Source organism: Loxodonta africana, chromosome 8 (genome assembly GCF_030014295.1).
Source record: "Loxodonta africana isolate mLoxAfr1 chromosome 8, mLoxAfr1.hap2, whole genome shotgun sequence".
In the NCBI taxonomy this organism is placed as follows: Eukaryota; Metazoa; Chordata; class Mammalia; order Proboscidea; family Elephantidae; genus Loxodonta; species Loxodonta africana.
The window spans coordinates 99,277,925-99,294,119 of NC_087349.1; the positions used below are offsets into that span (position 1 = coordinate 99,277,925).

The 16,195-nt window shown below is 41.3% G+C and overlaps 1 protein-coding gene across 1 annotated transcript in view; it reads left to right on the forward strand.

Moving 5' to 3' along the window:
* The first annotated feature begins 897 nt into the window (after positions 1-897).
* Positions 898-16,195, forward strand: part of EPDR1 (ependymin related 1) — a 50,728-nt gene continuing 35,430 nt past the window's right edge. The window contains exon 1 of the mRNA XM_003406901.3: positions 898-1,190. Within this exon, the coding sequence (XP_003406949.1) occupies positions 898-1,190 (293 nt within the window). The remainder of the gene's footprint in view (positions 1,191-16,195) is intronic.

The window sequence follows — 16,195 nt, forward strand, 5'->3', positions numbered from 1 at the left end:
CGTTTTTGAAACTCAGCTCAAGTGAAAAGACTTAGAAAGCAAGGGGCTTTTTTTCTTTTTTACTGTTTTATTCTTTCTTTCTTTCTTTTTGATTCCGCGTTGTAGATCTTAACACTACACAAGCACAGCACAAGCATTAACTTTGTTCTTGAAGATCCAACACATAAACCTCTAAGCTTGTGGTATTATCAGGAGATGGGGAAGGGGAGCAGTCTTCCTGGAAGGATGGCTTTGAGGAGAGGTCCTGAGCCCTCTGCCCTTCCACTAGCCCCCTAGACTGTACTGGGAGTGGGGGTTGGGAAGTGGCTATAACCAATGGCTAGTACCATTTCTTCAGGAAAGACTCCTTCCTTCTACTTTTAATTTGCAGGAGAGAGACTGCAATTTGGAAAAGGGGAAAGGCATGTGGGGCACAGAATGTGCACCAGCAGTGTTTTCCTAAACTTGACCTTGAAATTCTCCCCTGGTGTGAGATAACCTGCTGAAAGCTGCAGTTGGTGGAGACATAACGCCCTTCTGAGCGCACACACACCCCCCCCGCCCCCCCCGCTTAAAACGCAGTGACCTTCAGAATGCAAGTGGCACCACTGCCACTGCATTTCCTGTTGGCAGCAGAGAGCGAGTAAAAACAGTAGCTGCTGCAGGCAGTGGCCGAGGCAGAAACAGCTCCTGCGCGAGCCATCAGAGCTTCCTAGGCTCCTTGTCGGGGCTCTGGACCTCAGGTGCCCAGATTCCAACAGCTGCACAGGCCGCGCGAGGACAGGAAACAACTCGGCCCACCCCACACTCCCCGCAAGTGCAGCGAGCACCGGGAGGAGCCCCACGCTGCGCCCGGGTGCCCCAGCGCCCCCTTGGGCTCATCTTCACTCTAGGGGGCTCGCAGGGGCGGCAGCAGCGATGCCAGGGAGTGCCTGCCTCGGCGTGGCCCGGGGGTCCTTGGCGACCTGGCTGCTGGTAGGCCTCTGGGTCTGGGCGCTGGGCAGCCTCTGTGGGCTGGGGGCTGCGGCGCCGGGTGCCTGGGGCTTTCCAGGGGAGCCAAGCCCGTGCCAGGCGCCACTGCAGTGGGAGGGGCGTCAGGTTCTGTACCTGCAGAGCAGCGGCCGCTACAGCCGCGCCCTGATCTCCTACGACGGGCTCAACCAGCGCATCCGGGTGCTGGACGAGAGGAAGGCGCTTATCCCCTGCAAGAGGTACGCGGGGGCAAGGGGCAAGGGGCAAGGGGCGAGGAGGTGTCGGGGGCACGGGGATCCGCACTGGATTTCCATCCCCTGCACTTGTGGGCGTAAAGGTGCTTCGCAGCTCCTCCTTCTCAAAGAGAACCTTCGCGAGCTTGTTGAAAGGGGCCGGCATGGTCGGGGGCTGGGGAGGAGGGCTTGGTTCACTGAGAAGGGCCCGGGGCAGGCCCTCGGCGGGGCAGTGGCTTTGGTAAGGAAAGAACCGAGCGAGGGCGGGGTCGCACTGTAGGGCGCCTCCATGCCAGGTTCGCCTGGTCTCCACTGGCTGCTGAGTCAGGGCCGCCGCATTTGGAGCCCCTGTCAGCCTAAGGCGTGTCAAGCTTGTGAGCTATCTCATCTCTTCCAGGGGCCAACTGCCAGGGAGGCAAGCAGTTTTTTTTTTTTTTTTTTAAACAATACTACAGCACTACCAAAAGTATGAGAAATCGGAAATCGACAAAGGGAAACAGATCTCCCACAAACCCATCACCCTGTTAAAACTATTAACATTTTTGTCCACTCTCTTTAAGTTGTGTAAGCAAGTTTTGTGATCAAAAAGCATATATTCTCCATGTCATTTTCTTTAATATGGTCTCCTATATGCTGTTATTTTCCACTTTATGAGTTGACTCCTTATCTATTTTTAATAACTGCACAATATTATATAGAAGGGGTACGTGATAATTTTTTAACCACTGGTGCGATCATTCACCTTTCCATGTGTGTTGTGACAGAGGACACCCTCAGCTTGCACCGGACCTGTCTAGGATCTGATTTCTATTTTGGGATCACTACCTGTCTTTCTTTCACCAGTCTCCTGTTGTGTGTTCCTCTGTTTTGCTGGTCTGTCTTTATGGCGTTTGCATCGTTATGAGATGTGATATGAATGTCCACAGTTTAAGGCTCCAGTGGGCAGTAAGATCTATGGCAAAAGGGCATCATATGGCAAAAGGGCATATAGAACATAATTTCATCTAACAGTATTTGAAGTATTAGGCATCTTGAAGAAAGTGTGGAAGCAACAGAACCTTTTAAAGTAATATACTCAGGAGTGCAAGATAATGCATTATGAAACACCATCCATGGGCGCTCAGGAAACACCGTGGAGTAGGGTCCTCATGGTGGACAGTGAGTATCTATGAAGCCTTTCAAGAAGATGAATGCTTTTAGTTAAGTCTTGAAGAACATAGTCATAATGGTAATTATCAACATTTGAGTGCTTATTATACGCCAGGTGTCATGGATTGAATTATGGCCCCCTAAAAATGTATCAACCTGGCTAGGCCATGATTCCAAGTATTCTGTGATTGTCCTCCATTTTGTCATTGTAATTTTATATTAAAGAGGATTAAGGTGGGATTATAACACCCCTTGGTTTTGACCAGGTCATATCCCTGATCCAATGTAAAGGGAGTTTTCCTGGGGTGTGGCCTGCACCTCCTTTTATCTTACTAAAGATAAAAGGAAAGGGAAGCAAGCAGAGAGTTGGGGACCTCATGCAATCAAGAAAGCAGCACTGGGAGCAGAGCACGTTCTTTGGACCTGGGGTTCCTGCGCCTGAGAAGCAACTTGTGCAGGGGAAGACTGAGGTCAAGGACCTTCCTCCAGAGCCAACAGAGAGAAAAAGCTTTCCTCTGGAGCCAACATCCTGAATTTGGACTTTTAGCCTACTTTACTGTGAAGAAATAAATTTCTCTTTCTTAAAGCCATCCACTTGTGATATTTCTGTTATAGCAGCACTAGATGACTAAGGCACCAGGATGAGGATTTAACATACTATATGATTTAGTTTAAATCCCACACCGTGTAGTTTTTATGTATCTCTATTTCATAGACATTGAATCTAAGGTCCAAGAAAGTTAAACAACTTTCTCAAGATCACACATTGGGACTTGAGGGATCTGGGTGCATTTTGACACCTATGATGTGCAAGGTTCATATCCATTCATTCATTTATGCATTTATTCATTGAGCAAGCATTTATTCAGATCAGGCACCGTGTGTGAACAAGTGGGTCCTAGGGTTTAGAGAGGTCATAGTCTGAAGGTCGTTCTTGTTAGTTTTTATCTCACGGCTATCCCATGTACAATGCAATGAAATGCTGCCCAGTCCTGTACCATCTGCAAGACTGGTTGGGGATCAGACAGTGGTTTGTTGTGATCCATTGGGCTTTCATTGGCTGACTTTTGGAATCAGATCATCAGACCTTTCTTCCTAGTCTATCTTAGTCTGGAAGCTCAGCTGCAACCTGTCTAGCATCGTAGCAGCACACAAACCACCACAGAGCTCAGTATGTTCCAAGAACCACAGGCTAGTCACTGTCAGGTTTTTTAAACAGTGGACTGCCAGGATTAGACTGCATGAAAGTCACAGAGTGCATCATGGAGAATGGAGGAGAACAAGAGTGACAGCAAAAACATGACTTAGGAGACTATTGTGGAAAGATGGGTTGTGGCAATGCGAGAAGCAAGATAGGGGGATATTAAGAAAACAATGAAGAAATTTAATTGAAGGATGTGTAAATGATTAGATGATGTGTGGCAGGGGTAATAATGGAGAGGGAAATGTTAAGAGAGAGGCCCCCACTGTTGGCTCCTGCAGCTAAGAATATGGATGGTGTGGTGTAGATGATGATGCAGTTCGCTGGGATAGGGTTTGGCATTCTACACTTTGAATGAAGGTGGATTACTACTTGTTATGTGCATTTTTCTGAAGGCTTATACAGTAGTGGTGTACTGATGAATAGTTCATGTTGAAGATGGACTGGAATGGCCCAAAGCATACTGCTGAAGCAGAGGAGCATGGCCAGGAGACAGCTAAGGGTTTATCTCCACAAAAGTAGTATTTTTTATAATTCAAGAGATTAGGCTTTAGAGTCAAAATCCTGGTTCCCAGTGTAGGTGTTTGGGTAAGTTCCTGCAGTGCAGTGAATTGCTTTTATATGGCCTTTCTAGCCATGGTCTAGTAACACCCACAAAATGATTGGCTGGAACTATGCAAATAAGGTTTGTAAAACTCTTACAGGAATTGGACAGCCACTATGCAAATAAGATGCCTTTGGCCTACCAAGGGGATTGATCAGTTTGCTATCCCACTAGGCTTAAAAGATTCAATCCCACAGAAGTTGAAGAAAAGTCTAGAGTAGAGAGTGTTCTTTGGACCAAGGACCCAAGGTCCCTGAGCTGAGAACCTCCCAGACCCAGAAGAAAGAGCAAATACTGAAGGTCGTGATAGATAGCTGGGGTGAGACTGTCTGGCGCGTGGAGAACAAGTTGAGTGCCTTCAGGAAGGAGCTTGTTGGTGGAGCTAAAAGAGCTGTATCACTTGCCCAGGCATGGCAGATGCCTGAGTGTGCCCCATGCAGGGGTTTCCTTGGAGGATCCTGTGCAAAGGTCTTCCTACAGCAAGGCAGAGCCGGATGCCTCTGAGCAGGAGGCTTGCAGCAGAGCTAAAAATAGCTGTAACATTTGCTTGTGCGAGGCAAGATAGGCCCGAGTGTGCCCTGTGCAAGGGTTGCATGGCTCCCTCCCCCACCCAGGCAGTGGGGGCCTGGGTAGCATGATGGCAAGAGAGCTCCTTAGGCCCAGGTAGCATGGCAGGGGCTGGCAGCAGAGGCTTAGAAGGGCCCAGTGACAGAGGCTCTAGAGATTCTGTGCAGAGTCTACCAGTTGGCAGTGAGGCTCAGTGGGGCCCAGTGGTGCCCAGCAGCAGAGCAGAAGCCCTGGGCAGCATGGTGGTAGCCAGAGGCAGTGGTGACACGAAGACAGTATTGGACCTGAATCATGGTGTGCCTGCCCAGGAATATAAAAATGAACCTCGGAAATTTGGGGAAAGGTAAGCATTTCTCCTTTGAGAATGTGTTGTTATTGTGTAATATTTGCTTTCTATAATAATAATAGCTTCATTTTGCCAACACTGTAGGTATATTCTGTGTCTGGTTTGATCACAGATGATTGTAGCATGCATGGAATGGTTGATGCTGGTGGCATATATGTCTCATTCCTAGCAGCCTAATGGTTGCCTGGAAGTTTGCAGCACAGCCTGTCTGCATGTGCAGTGCAGATAGACAAACACGTACATATAGTCAGTAAAGCTTTCTGAGACTCAGTTTCCTCATCTAAAAAATGGGACTATTTATAATGCCTATACTGGATTGTTGTGAGAATTAAATGAGTTCAAGCATATAAAGCACATAATACAGTATCTGACACATAGAAGATGCTCAGCACATGGCAGCACTTATCCCTACTATCACCATCATCATCAACATCCTGGTGAACTTACGTTGGCCCGGAGACTCACTGTTACTGCTGTGGGCTCAGAAACTTGGTCCATGAGTACACACAAGGCAGACTCACAGTAAACAAGCTCAAAGGCTGATCTCTACATTTCAATGAGTTGTACAGCTGGCATGGCACCAGAACTCTCAAATCCACAAGACTAGGTTATTTTCTCCCTGTAGACAGAACTATGTGGGAAGCCAAATTATAATCAGAATGTTGTTGAACTAGCAAAGAGTTGGAGCAGTTCAAATTCACTAAACAGACATCTAATGATTACCCACTCTAGGCTAGACAGTATGCTCAATGCTGAGCTTTCCATCATGAATAAGACAGCCAACCCAGGTAATGTTAGATGGTAACCAAGCTAGGGTAAAATGCTACATTCATTTTCACAATACAGACCCTGTTTCGTGGGTCTGTGTAACCCCAACTCAACTGGACAGGGCTTACTCCACTCTGGACGGGGCCACTCTTCTTTTTCTACAACCCTGTGATTGATCAATATAGTCTTTAGATATGTGTATTATACTTTTGATGGGGTCACAGCAACATCCTGCTGGTCTAGAGGCTCTTTTGTGCCCTTACGGTGATTTCTCATTTCTCTGTCCTAATTCATTATGTGTTGATTTTACAGTTTAACTTTTAAGAAGTCAATTTAATTCCCCTTGTTTCCAATTTCTTGGCAAAATTCTGCCTCACAATCTCATCCATCTCTGGCCCCAAGTCAGATGTAGAAAAGAATGTTTAGCACATAAATGCATTTTTAAGCTCTTTCGGTTGTTGGAAGAAACTCAAAAGCTTTTTCAGGTACTAATAACCTGGCTCAGAAACTAGATTTATTTGCAGAAAATATGGATGTGTGTCTCTTCATATTTATTAGTAAGTAGAGAAGTAAGTTTTAGAATTGGATCATCTTCTTAAGATTTTAATTTTGCATCCTGATGGTTATGGAAAATCCCACTGATAGTTATTGTAGAATGACTAGGATTTTCCAGGCTCTCTTTTCCCTGAGATGATGGAAATGATTAAACAACTTTACAAGCTTCAGATAAGACAAGCCTTAGCAGAGAATGGGAAATATTAGTAATTGATACTATTTCCAACTGTCTTTCCTGACTGCTTGATTAAAATCATAAGTCTTACTTTTGGATGACTGAAGGAAAAGCAAGAAGATTGTTCTCATATTTCAGTCGACATGTTGACCTTTATGGAAGAAGCATTGAAAACCAAGGATGATGAGACTTCATCTTGTTTACTTTGAACGTGTTATCAGCAGGGACCAATCCCTGGAGAAGGACATCATGCTTGATAAAGTAGAAGGTCAGCAAGAAAGAGGAAGATCTTCCATGAGACGGATTGACACAGTGGTTGCAATGGTGGGCTCAAACATAGCAACAATTGTGAGGATGCCACAAAACCTAGCAACGTTTCCTTCTGTTACACATAAGGTCACTCACTATGAGTCAGAACCGGCTCAGGGCACCTAACAACAGCAATGTAGATACTGAGCGGACTCTGTTCAGCCACCAGCAATTTACTACTCCCGCTTACAATATGGTGGCTTGACTGTTGGAATTAATGAAGCTACTTTTTTTTTTTACTGATGTAGAATGAGCAGAGAGGACTTAAGTGAATTTGTTTCTGTAAATTGTGGGTAATAGCTTGGAAGTCTAGTCAATTACCAATCCCTCATGTTTGATTGGGGGTTTTTATTTGTAAACGACGAGAGGTGGAAAAAATATCTTAAATAGAGTGGTAAGTGGATTCTTATTCAAGTTCTGATTAATTCATGTCTGTCTCAGTTTTCCCATAGCATTTCATTTCTTGGAGAAGAGCACAGCATTGCTATTTTTATAGAAAATCAGCTGTAGTGAAGAGAACATGGGTGTGCATGTTGGAGTTGTGAGTTGCCAAACATGGCTTCTAATCCTGGGTTCACCACAAAGTCCTTAACTTCTCAGAACCTCAGCTTTTAAATTTTTTTCTAATTTAATTGTAACAACAATACCTACAGCATTGATATTAAGTAAACTTTAGGCCTTCTTTCTTAAAAGCTAGTTGCAGATAGGATTCAATGACACCATGAAAGCAGTAACTGTATTTTTATTATTTCAGGAAAATTCACTAGTGGATAAGAATTTGGCTGCTAACCAAAAGGTTGGCAGTTCAAATCCTTAGCTGCTCCTTGGAAACCCTGTGCGGCAGTTCTACTCTGTCCTATAGGGTCGCTATGAGTCGGAATCAACTCAATGGCAACAGGGATCATGTAATGAACTTGACATAGACTCTAAATTTTTTATTTAACTTGATCGTCCCCTTAGTGTGGATAATCCAAAGTTTTTTTCTTCCTTCTCCATTTTACCTAATCCTGTGCCCATGGGTAGAGAGAAAGAAGACGGTACTCTTGAATAATGTAGCCCCAGGCTCAGAAGGCTCTCTATTCCAAAGAGCCTTCCTTCATACTAAGCAGTAAAATGGGACTGCTTACAGTACTGTTCTCCCAGGTATCTGCTGTCTAAGATTAGCTCCATGGGATGTTATCACAGTAGGTGAATTCAGTGATCATATGTGTTTGAGAGTGGGGATGTATTTTTTTTTTAATAAGTAATTTTATTTTATTTTTAAACTATTTCACGCTTACAGAAAAGTTGCAATTATAGTACCAAGAGCTTTTTTTTCCAGAACCATTTGAGAGGGAGTTGCCACTTGATACTGCCATTACTCCCCAAACAAGTTTAGTGTGTATTTCCTACAAGCAAGGATATTCTCTTCCATAACTGCAATATAACCATAAAACCCAAAACATTAACATTGATTCATTTCTACCATCTGGTATTCATATCCCATTCATTTTGTGAATTGTTATATTTCTGGTCTTTATAGCTAAAGGACCCAGTTTGTACTCAAGCATTGAATTTAGGTGTTGTGTCTCTTTGGTTTCTTTCTTTCTTGTACTTTGACACTTTTGAAGATTATGGACCAGTTATTTTGTAGAATGCCCCTTGATTTGAGTTTGTCTGATATTTCCTTAATAATTAATAATAATAATAATAATTAGCTTCCTATTATTTGCCTTTGGCAGGAATATCACAGAAATGATACTTGTTCTTCTCATTACATCCTGATGTTCACTTTGATCACTCGATTGTTTCTTCACTGAGAAATTATACTTTTTTCTCTGTAATTAATAAGTATTTTTAAGGAGATATTTTGAAACTAGGTACATATTCTACTCTTCATCAACTCTCAATTTGTTCATTTTCTTACATCACTGTGGTCTCAAGAATTCTTATTTTATTCAATGGGTTATCATTCATCACTCTCATAATTTATTTTGAAGTTTGATTTGTCTGAGATTTGGCTGGTATGAGCCTCTTCAAGTTGATTTCTCTGTCCTTTTGACATGTCTCCATTATTCTCTGAGCACTTCCTTTCCGTCTGGCAAACGATGTTCCAAGATTATTTGTACTTTCCTTGCCCCAGGCCTGGAATAAACCATTTCTCCAAGGAGTAGCTTACTTTTTTTTAAAAAAAAATAGTTTTTATTGTGCTTTAAGTGCAAGTTTACAAATCAAATCAGTCTGTCACATATAAGCTTATATACACCTTACTACATACTCCCATTTACTCTCCCCCTAATGCATCAGCCTGCTCCCTCCTTCCAGTCCCTCCTTTTGTGACCGTTTTGCCAGTTTCTAACCCTCTCTACCCTCTCATCTCCCCTCCAGACAGGAGATGCCAACACAGTCTCAAGTGTCCACCTGATACAAGTAGCTCACTCTTCATCAGCATCTCTCTCCAACCCATTGTCCAGTCCCTTCCACGTCTGATGAGTTGTCTTCGGGAATGGTTTCTGTCCTGGGCCAACAGAAGGTCTGGGGGCCATGACCGCTGCGATTCTTCTAGTCTCAGTCAGACCATTAAATCTGGTCTTTTTATGAGAATTTGGGGTCTGCATCCCACTGTTCTCCTACTCCCTCAGGGGTTCTCTGTTGTGCTCCCTGTCAGGGCAGTCATCGGTTGTGGCCGGACACCATCTAGTTCTTCTGGTCTCAGGATGATGTAAGTCTCTAGTTCATGTGGCCCTTTCTGTCTCTTGGGCTCATAGTTACCGTGTGACCTTGGTGTTCTTCATTCTCCTTTGATTCAGGTGGGTTGAGACTAATTTATGCATCTTAGATGGCCGCTTGTTAGCATTTAAGACCCCAGATGCCACACTTCAAAGTGGGATGCAGAATGTTTTCATAATAGAATTTATTTTGCAAATTGACTTAGAAGTCCCCTTAAGCCATAGTCCCCAAACCCCCGCCCTTAATCCGCTGACCTTCAAAGCATTCAGTTTATCCCAGAAACTTCTTTGCTTTTGGTTCAGTCCAGTTGAGCTGACCTTCCCTGTATTGAGTATGGTCCTTCCCTTCACCTAAAGTAGTTCTTATCTACTAACTAATCAGTAAATAACCCTCTCCCCCCTCTCATAACCACAAAAGAATGCGTTCTTCTCAGTTTATACTATTTCTCAAGATAATAGTGGTCTTATACAATATTTGTCCTTTTGCCTCTGACTAATTTCACTCAGCATAATGGCTTCCAGGTTCCTCCATGTTATGAAATGTTTCACAGATTCCTCACTGTTCTTTATCGATGCGTAGTATTCCATTGTGTAAATATACCATAATTTATTTAGCCGTTCATCCATTGATAGACACCTTGCTTGCTTCCAGCTTTTTGCTATTGTAAACAGTGCTGCAATAAACATGGGTGTGCATATATCTGTTCGGTAAAGGCTCTTATTTCTCTAGGGTATATTCCGAGGAGTGGGATTTCTGGGTTGTATGGTAGTTCTATTTCTAACTTTTTAAGAAAACGCCAGATAGATTTCCAAAGTGGTTGTACCATTTTACATTCCCACCAGCAGTGTATAAGAGTTCCAATCTCTCCGCGGCCTCTCTGACATCTATTATTTTGTGTTTTTTTGATTAACACCAGCCTTGTTGGAGTGAGATGGAATCTCATCATAGTTTTAATTTGCATTTCTCTAATGGCTAATGATCGAGAGCATTTTTTCATGTACCTGTTAGCTGCCTGAATATCTGCTTTAGTGAAGTGTGTGTTCATATCCTTTGCCCAGTATTTAATTGGGTTGTTTGTCTTTTTGTGGTTGAGTTTTAACAGAATCATATAGATTTTAGACATCAGGCGCTGATTGGAGATGTCATAGCTGAAAATTTTTTCCCAATCTGTAGGTGGTCTTTTTACTCTTTTGGTGAAGTCTTTAGATGAGCATAGGTGTTTGATTTTTAGGAGCTCCCGGTTATCTGGTTTCTCTTCGTCATTTTTAGTAATGTTTTGCATTCTGTTTATGCCTTGTATTAAGGCCCCTAACGTTGTCCTTATTTTTTCTTCCATGATCTTTATTGTTTTAGTCTTTATGTTTAGGTCTTTGATCCACTTGAGTTAGTTTTTGTGCATGGTGTGAGGTATGGGTCCTGTTTCATTTTTTTGCAAATGGATATCCAGTTATGTCAGCACCATTTGTTAAAAAGACTATCTTTTCCCCAATTAACTGACACTGGTCCTTTGTCAAATATCAGCTGCTCATATGTGGATGGATTTATATCTCGGTTCTCAATTCTGTTCCATTGGTCTATGTGCCTGTTGTTGTACCAGTACCAGGCTGTTTTGACTACTATGGCTATATAATAGGTTCTAAAATCAGGTAGAATGAGGCCTCCCACTTTCTTCTTCTTTTTCAGTAATGTTTTACTTATCAGGGGCTTCTTTCCCTTCCATATGAAGTTGGTGATTTGTTTCTCCATCACATTAAAAGATGTCATTGGAATATGGACCGGAAGTGCATCATATGTATAGATGGCATTTGGTAGAATAGACAGTTTTACTATGTTAAGTCTTCTTATCCATGAGCAAGGTGTGTTTTTCCACTTATGTAGGTCCCTTTTAGTTTCTTGCACTAGTACTTTGTAGTTTTCTTTGTATAGGTCTTTTACATCTTTGGTAAGATTTATTCCTAAGTATTTCATCTTCTTGGGGGCTACTGTGAATGGTATTGATTTGGTGATTTCCTCTTCGATGTTCTTTTTGTTGATGTAGAGGAATCCAAGTGATTTTTGTATGTTTATCTTATAACCTGAGACTCTGCCAAACTCTTCTATTAGTTTCAGTAGTTTTCTGGAGGATTCCTTAGGGTTTTCTGTGTATAAGATCATGTCATCTGCAAATAGAGATAATTTTACTTCCTCCTTGCCAATCCGGATGCCCTTATTTCTTTGTCTAGCCTAATTGCTCTGGCTAGGACATCTAGCACAATGTTGAATAAGAGCGGTGATAAAGGGGATCCTTGTCTGGTTCCCGTTCTCAAGGGAAATGCTTTCAGGCTCTCTCCATTTAGAATGATGTTGGCTGTTGGCTTTGTATAGATGCCCTTTATTATGTTGAGGAATTTTCCTGCAATTCCTATTTTGCTGAGAGTTTTTATCATGAATGGGTGTTGGACTTTGTCAAATGCCTTTTCTGCATCAATTGATAAGATCATGTGGTTTTTGTCTTTTGTTTTATTTATATGGTGGATTACATTAATGGTTTTTCTAATATTAAACCAGCCTTGCATACCTGGTATAAATCCCACTTGGTCGTGGTGGATTATTGTTTTTTGATATGTTGTTGAATTCTATTGGCTAGAATTTTGTTGAGGACTTTTTGCATCTATGTTCATGAGGGATATAGGTCTGTAATTTTCTTTTTTTATGGTGTCTTTACGTGGTTTTGGTATCAGGGATATGGTGGCTTCAAAGAATGAGTTAGGTAGTATTCCAACATTTTCTATGCTTTGAAATATCTTTAGTAGTAGTGGTGTTAACTCTTCTCTGAAAGTTTGGTAGAACTCTGCAGTGAAGCCATCCGGGCCAGGGCTTTTTTTGTCGGGAGTTTTTTGATTACCGCTTCAATCTCTTTTTTTGTCATGGGTCTATTTAGTTTTTCTACTTCGGATTGTGTTATTTTAGGTAGGTAGTGTTTTTCTAGGAATTCATCCACTTCTTCTAGGTTTGCAAATTTGTTAGAGTGCAATTTTTCGTCATAATCTGATATTATTCTTTTAATTTCATTTGGGTCTGTTGTGATGTGGCCCATCTCGTTTCTTATTCAGGTTATTTGTTTCCTTTCCTGTATTTCTTTAGTCAGTCTGGCCAATGCTTTATCAATTTTGTTAATTTTTTCAAAGAACCAGCTTTTGGCTTTGTTAATTCTTTCAATTGTTTTTCTGTTCTCTAATTCATTTAGTTCAGCTCTAATTTTTATTATTTGTTTTCTTCTGGTGCCTGATGGATTCTTTGGTTGCTCACTTTATATTTGTTCAAGTCGTAGGGACAGTTCTCTGATTTTGGCTCTTTCTTCTTTTTGTATGTGTGCATTTATCGCTATAAATTGACCTCTGAGCACTGCTTTTGCTGTGTCCCAGAGGTTTTGATAGGAAGTGTTTTCATTCTTGTTGCATTCTATGAATTTCTTTATTTCCTCCTTAATGTCTTCTATAACCCAGTCTTTTTTGAGCAGGGCATTGTTCAGTTTCCAAGTATTTGATTTCTTTTCCCTGATTTTTCTGTTGATTTCCACTTTCATGGCCTTGTGGTCTGAGAAGATGCTTTGTAATATTTCGATGTTTTGGATTCTGCAAAGGTTTGTTTTATGACCTAATATGTGATCTATTCTAGAGAATATTCCATGTGCACTAGAAAAAAAAGTACACTTTGCAGCAGTTGGGTGGAGTGTTCTGTATAAGTCTGTGAGGTCAAGTTGGTTGATTGTAGCAATTAGATCTTCTGTGTCTCTATTGAGCTTCTTACTGGAAGTCCTATCCTCCAAAAGTAGTGTGTTGAAGTCTCCTACTATAATTGTGGAGGTGTCTATCTCACTTTTCAGTTCTGTTAAAGTTTGTTTTATGTATCTTGCAGCCCTGTCATTGGGTGCATAAATATTTAATATGGTTATATCTTCCTGGTCAATTGTCCCTTGAATCATTATGTACTGTCCTTCTTTATCCTTTGTGGTGGATTTAACTTTAAAGTCTATTTTGTCAGAAATTAATATTGCTACTCCTGCTCTTTTTTGCTTATTGTTTGCTTGATATGTTTTTTCCCATCCTTTGAGTTTTAGTTTGTGTCTCAAAGTCTAAGGTGTGTCTCTTGTAGGCAGCATATAGATGGATCGTGTTTCTTTATCCAGTCTGAGACTCTCTGTCTCTTCATTGGTGCATTTAGTCCATTTACATTCAGTGTAATTATAGATAAGTATGTGTTTAGTGCTGTCATTTTGATGCCTTTTTGTGTGTGTTGTTGACGATTTCATTTTTCCACTTATTTTTTTGTGCTGAGACATTTTTCTTTGTAAATTGTGTGTTCCTCATTTTCACAGTAGTTGAATTTATGTTTGCTGAGTCATTATGGTTTTCTTGGTTTTTATTTTGAGTTATGGAATTGTTAGACCTCTTTGTGGTTACCTTAATATTTACCCCTATTTTTTTAAGTAAAAACCTAACTTGTATCGTCCTATATCGCCTTGTTTTCCTCTCCATATGGCAGTTCTATGCCTCCTGTATTTAGTTCCTCTTTTTGATTATTGTGATCTTTTACATATTGACTTCAATGATTCCCTGTTTTGAGCATTTTTTTCTTTTTGAAATTGCTCTTGATTTGTTTTTGTGATTTCCCTATTTGAGTTGATATTAGGATGTTCTGTTCTGTGACCTTGTGTTGTGTTGGTATCTGATATTATTGATTTTCTGACCAAACAATTTCCTTTAGTATTTCTTGTAGCTTTGGTTTGGTATTTGCAAATTCTCTAAGCTTTTGTTTTTTTGTGTGTGTGTTTATCTGTAAATGTTTTAATTTCACCTTCATATTTGAGAGAGAGTTTTGCTGGATATATGATCCTTGGCTGGCAATTTTTCTCCTTCAGTGCTCTATATATGTCATCCCATTGCCTTCTTGACTGCATGGTTTCTGCTGAGTAGTCGGAACTTATTCTTATTGATTCTCCTTTGTAGGACACCTTTCTTTTATCCCTGGCTGCTTTTAAAATGTTCTCTTTATCTTTGGTTTTGGCAAGTTTGATGATAATATGTCTTGGTGATTTTCTTTTTGGATCAATCTTATATGGGGTTCAATGAGCATCTCGGATAGATATTCTTTCATCTTTCATGATGCCAGGGAAGTTTTCTGCCAACAGATCTTCAGCTATTCTCTTTGTATTTTCTGTTATCCCTCCCTGTTCTGGGACTCCAATCACACAAAAGTTATTCTTCTTGATAGAGTCCCACATGATTCTTAGGGTTTCTTCATTTTTTTTAATTCTTTTATCTGATTTTCTTCAACTACATTGGTGTCAATTGCCTTATCCTCCACCTCCCCCTTTCTGCATTCCAATTGCTCGATTCTGCTTCTCTGACTTCCTATTGAGTTGTCTAATTCTGTAATTTTACTGTTAATCTTTTGGACTTCTGAATGCTGTCTCTCTATGGATTCTTGCAGCTTATTAATTTTTCCACTATGTTCTTGAATAATCTGTTTGATTTCTTCAACTGCTTTATCAGTGTGTTCCTTGCTTTTTCTGTAGATTGCCTTACTTTGTTTATGAGGTCATCCCTGATGTCTTGAAGCATTCTGTAAATTAGTTTTTTTATATTGTGCTTCTGGCAGTTCCAGGACTGTATCTTCATTTGGGAAAGATTTTGATTCTTTAATCTGGGGAGTTGTAGAAGCAATCATGGCCTGGTTCTTTATGTGGTTTGATATCGACTGCTGTCTCTGAGCCATCTATAAGATATTGTAATGGTTTATTTTATATTTGCTCACTGAGTCTTATCTTGTTTTGTTTTCTTTCAATATACTTAGATGGGCTACTAGATTGCACTGCCTTGATTGTTGTAGCCTTTGAATCACTTATGTCCTATTACCAGCTGGTTTGGGCTGTTACCAGATATATAAGCCTAAGAGTCCATTCACTATTCTTGAGTAGAATCTGATTTTGGGTCACCAAGTTTGTGGTGTAGACTGTCACCTATTCACTTCGAGGAGTAGTGGTGATAGTTGTGTGCACCAGATTCTAGTAGCAGCAGGGGTTCACACTCCGGTGGCGGGGTTGGGGGCAGGATGCTGACAGGCTTCTCCCAAGTGCCAGTGAGGTAGATGTGTCTCTATCCTAAAGCACTTTGGTGGGTGGGCTCTGCAGCTGCCCCTTAGGCACGCAATGCATGTACCTCTACAGTTTGGTAGGTATCACTATATTCAGACACCTATGGCAGGAGGCTAGGTGGTTTGGGTGGAGCTTCAGCCCTCAGTTCCCTGTTGTGGGTCAGTGAGGGCTCTGTTTAATAGGTAGAGATATCAGACCTGGAGAACTTGTCTTTCCAGTAATCCGCTAAAACAATTACAGTCAGATCACTATCAGAATTGCCTTTGCATTGTAAGAGCCACCTTGTTCCCTGTAAGGATGAAAGCCCGAGATTTGGATCATATATGCTTGCCTGGAGCTGGTTCTGTATTTTTATTTCAATTTCGGAAATTCAGGGAAGGATTTTTGGTCCCTGGGTTTTTTGTAGCTGCTTCTCTCAGGCCAGGATAATGGGTTAGGAAAAGACAAAACAAAACAAAAACCCTGCAGAGCATTTCACTCTCTGGCCCAGGA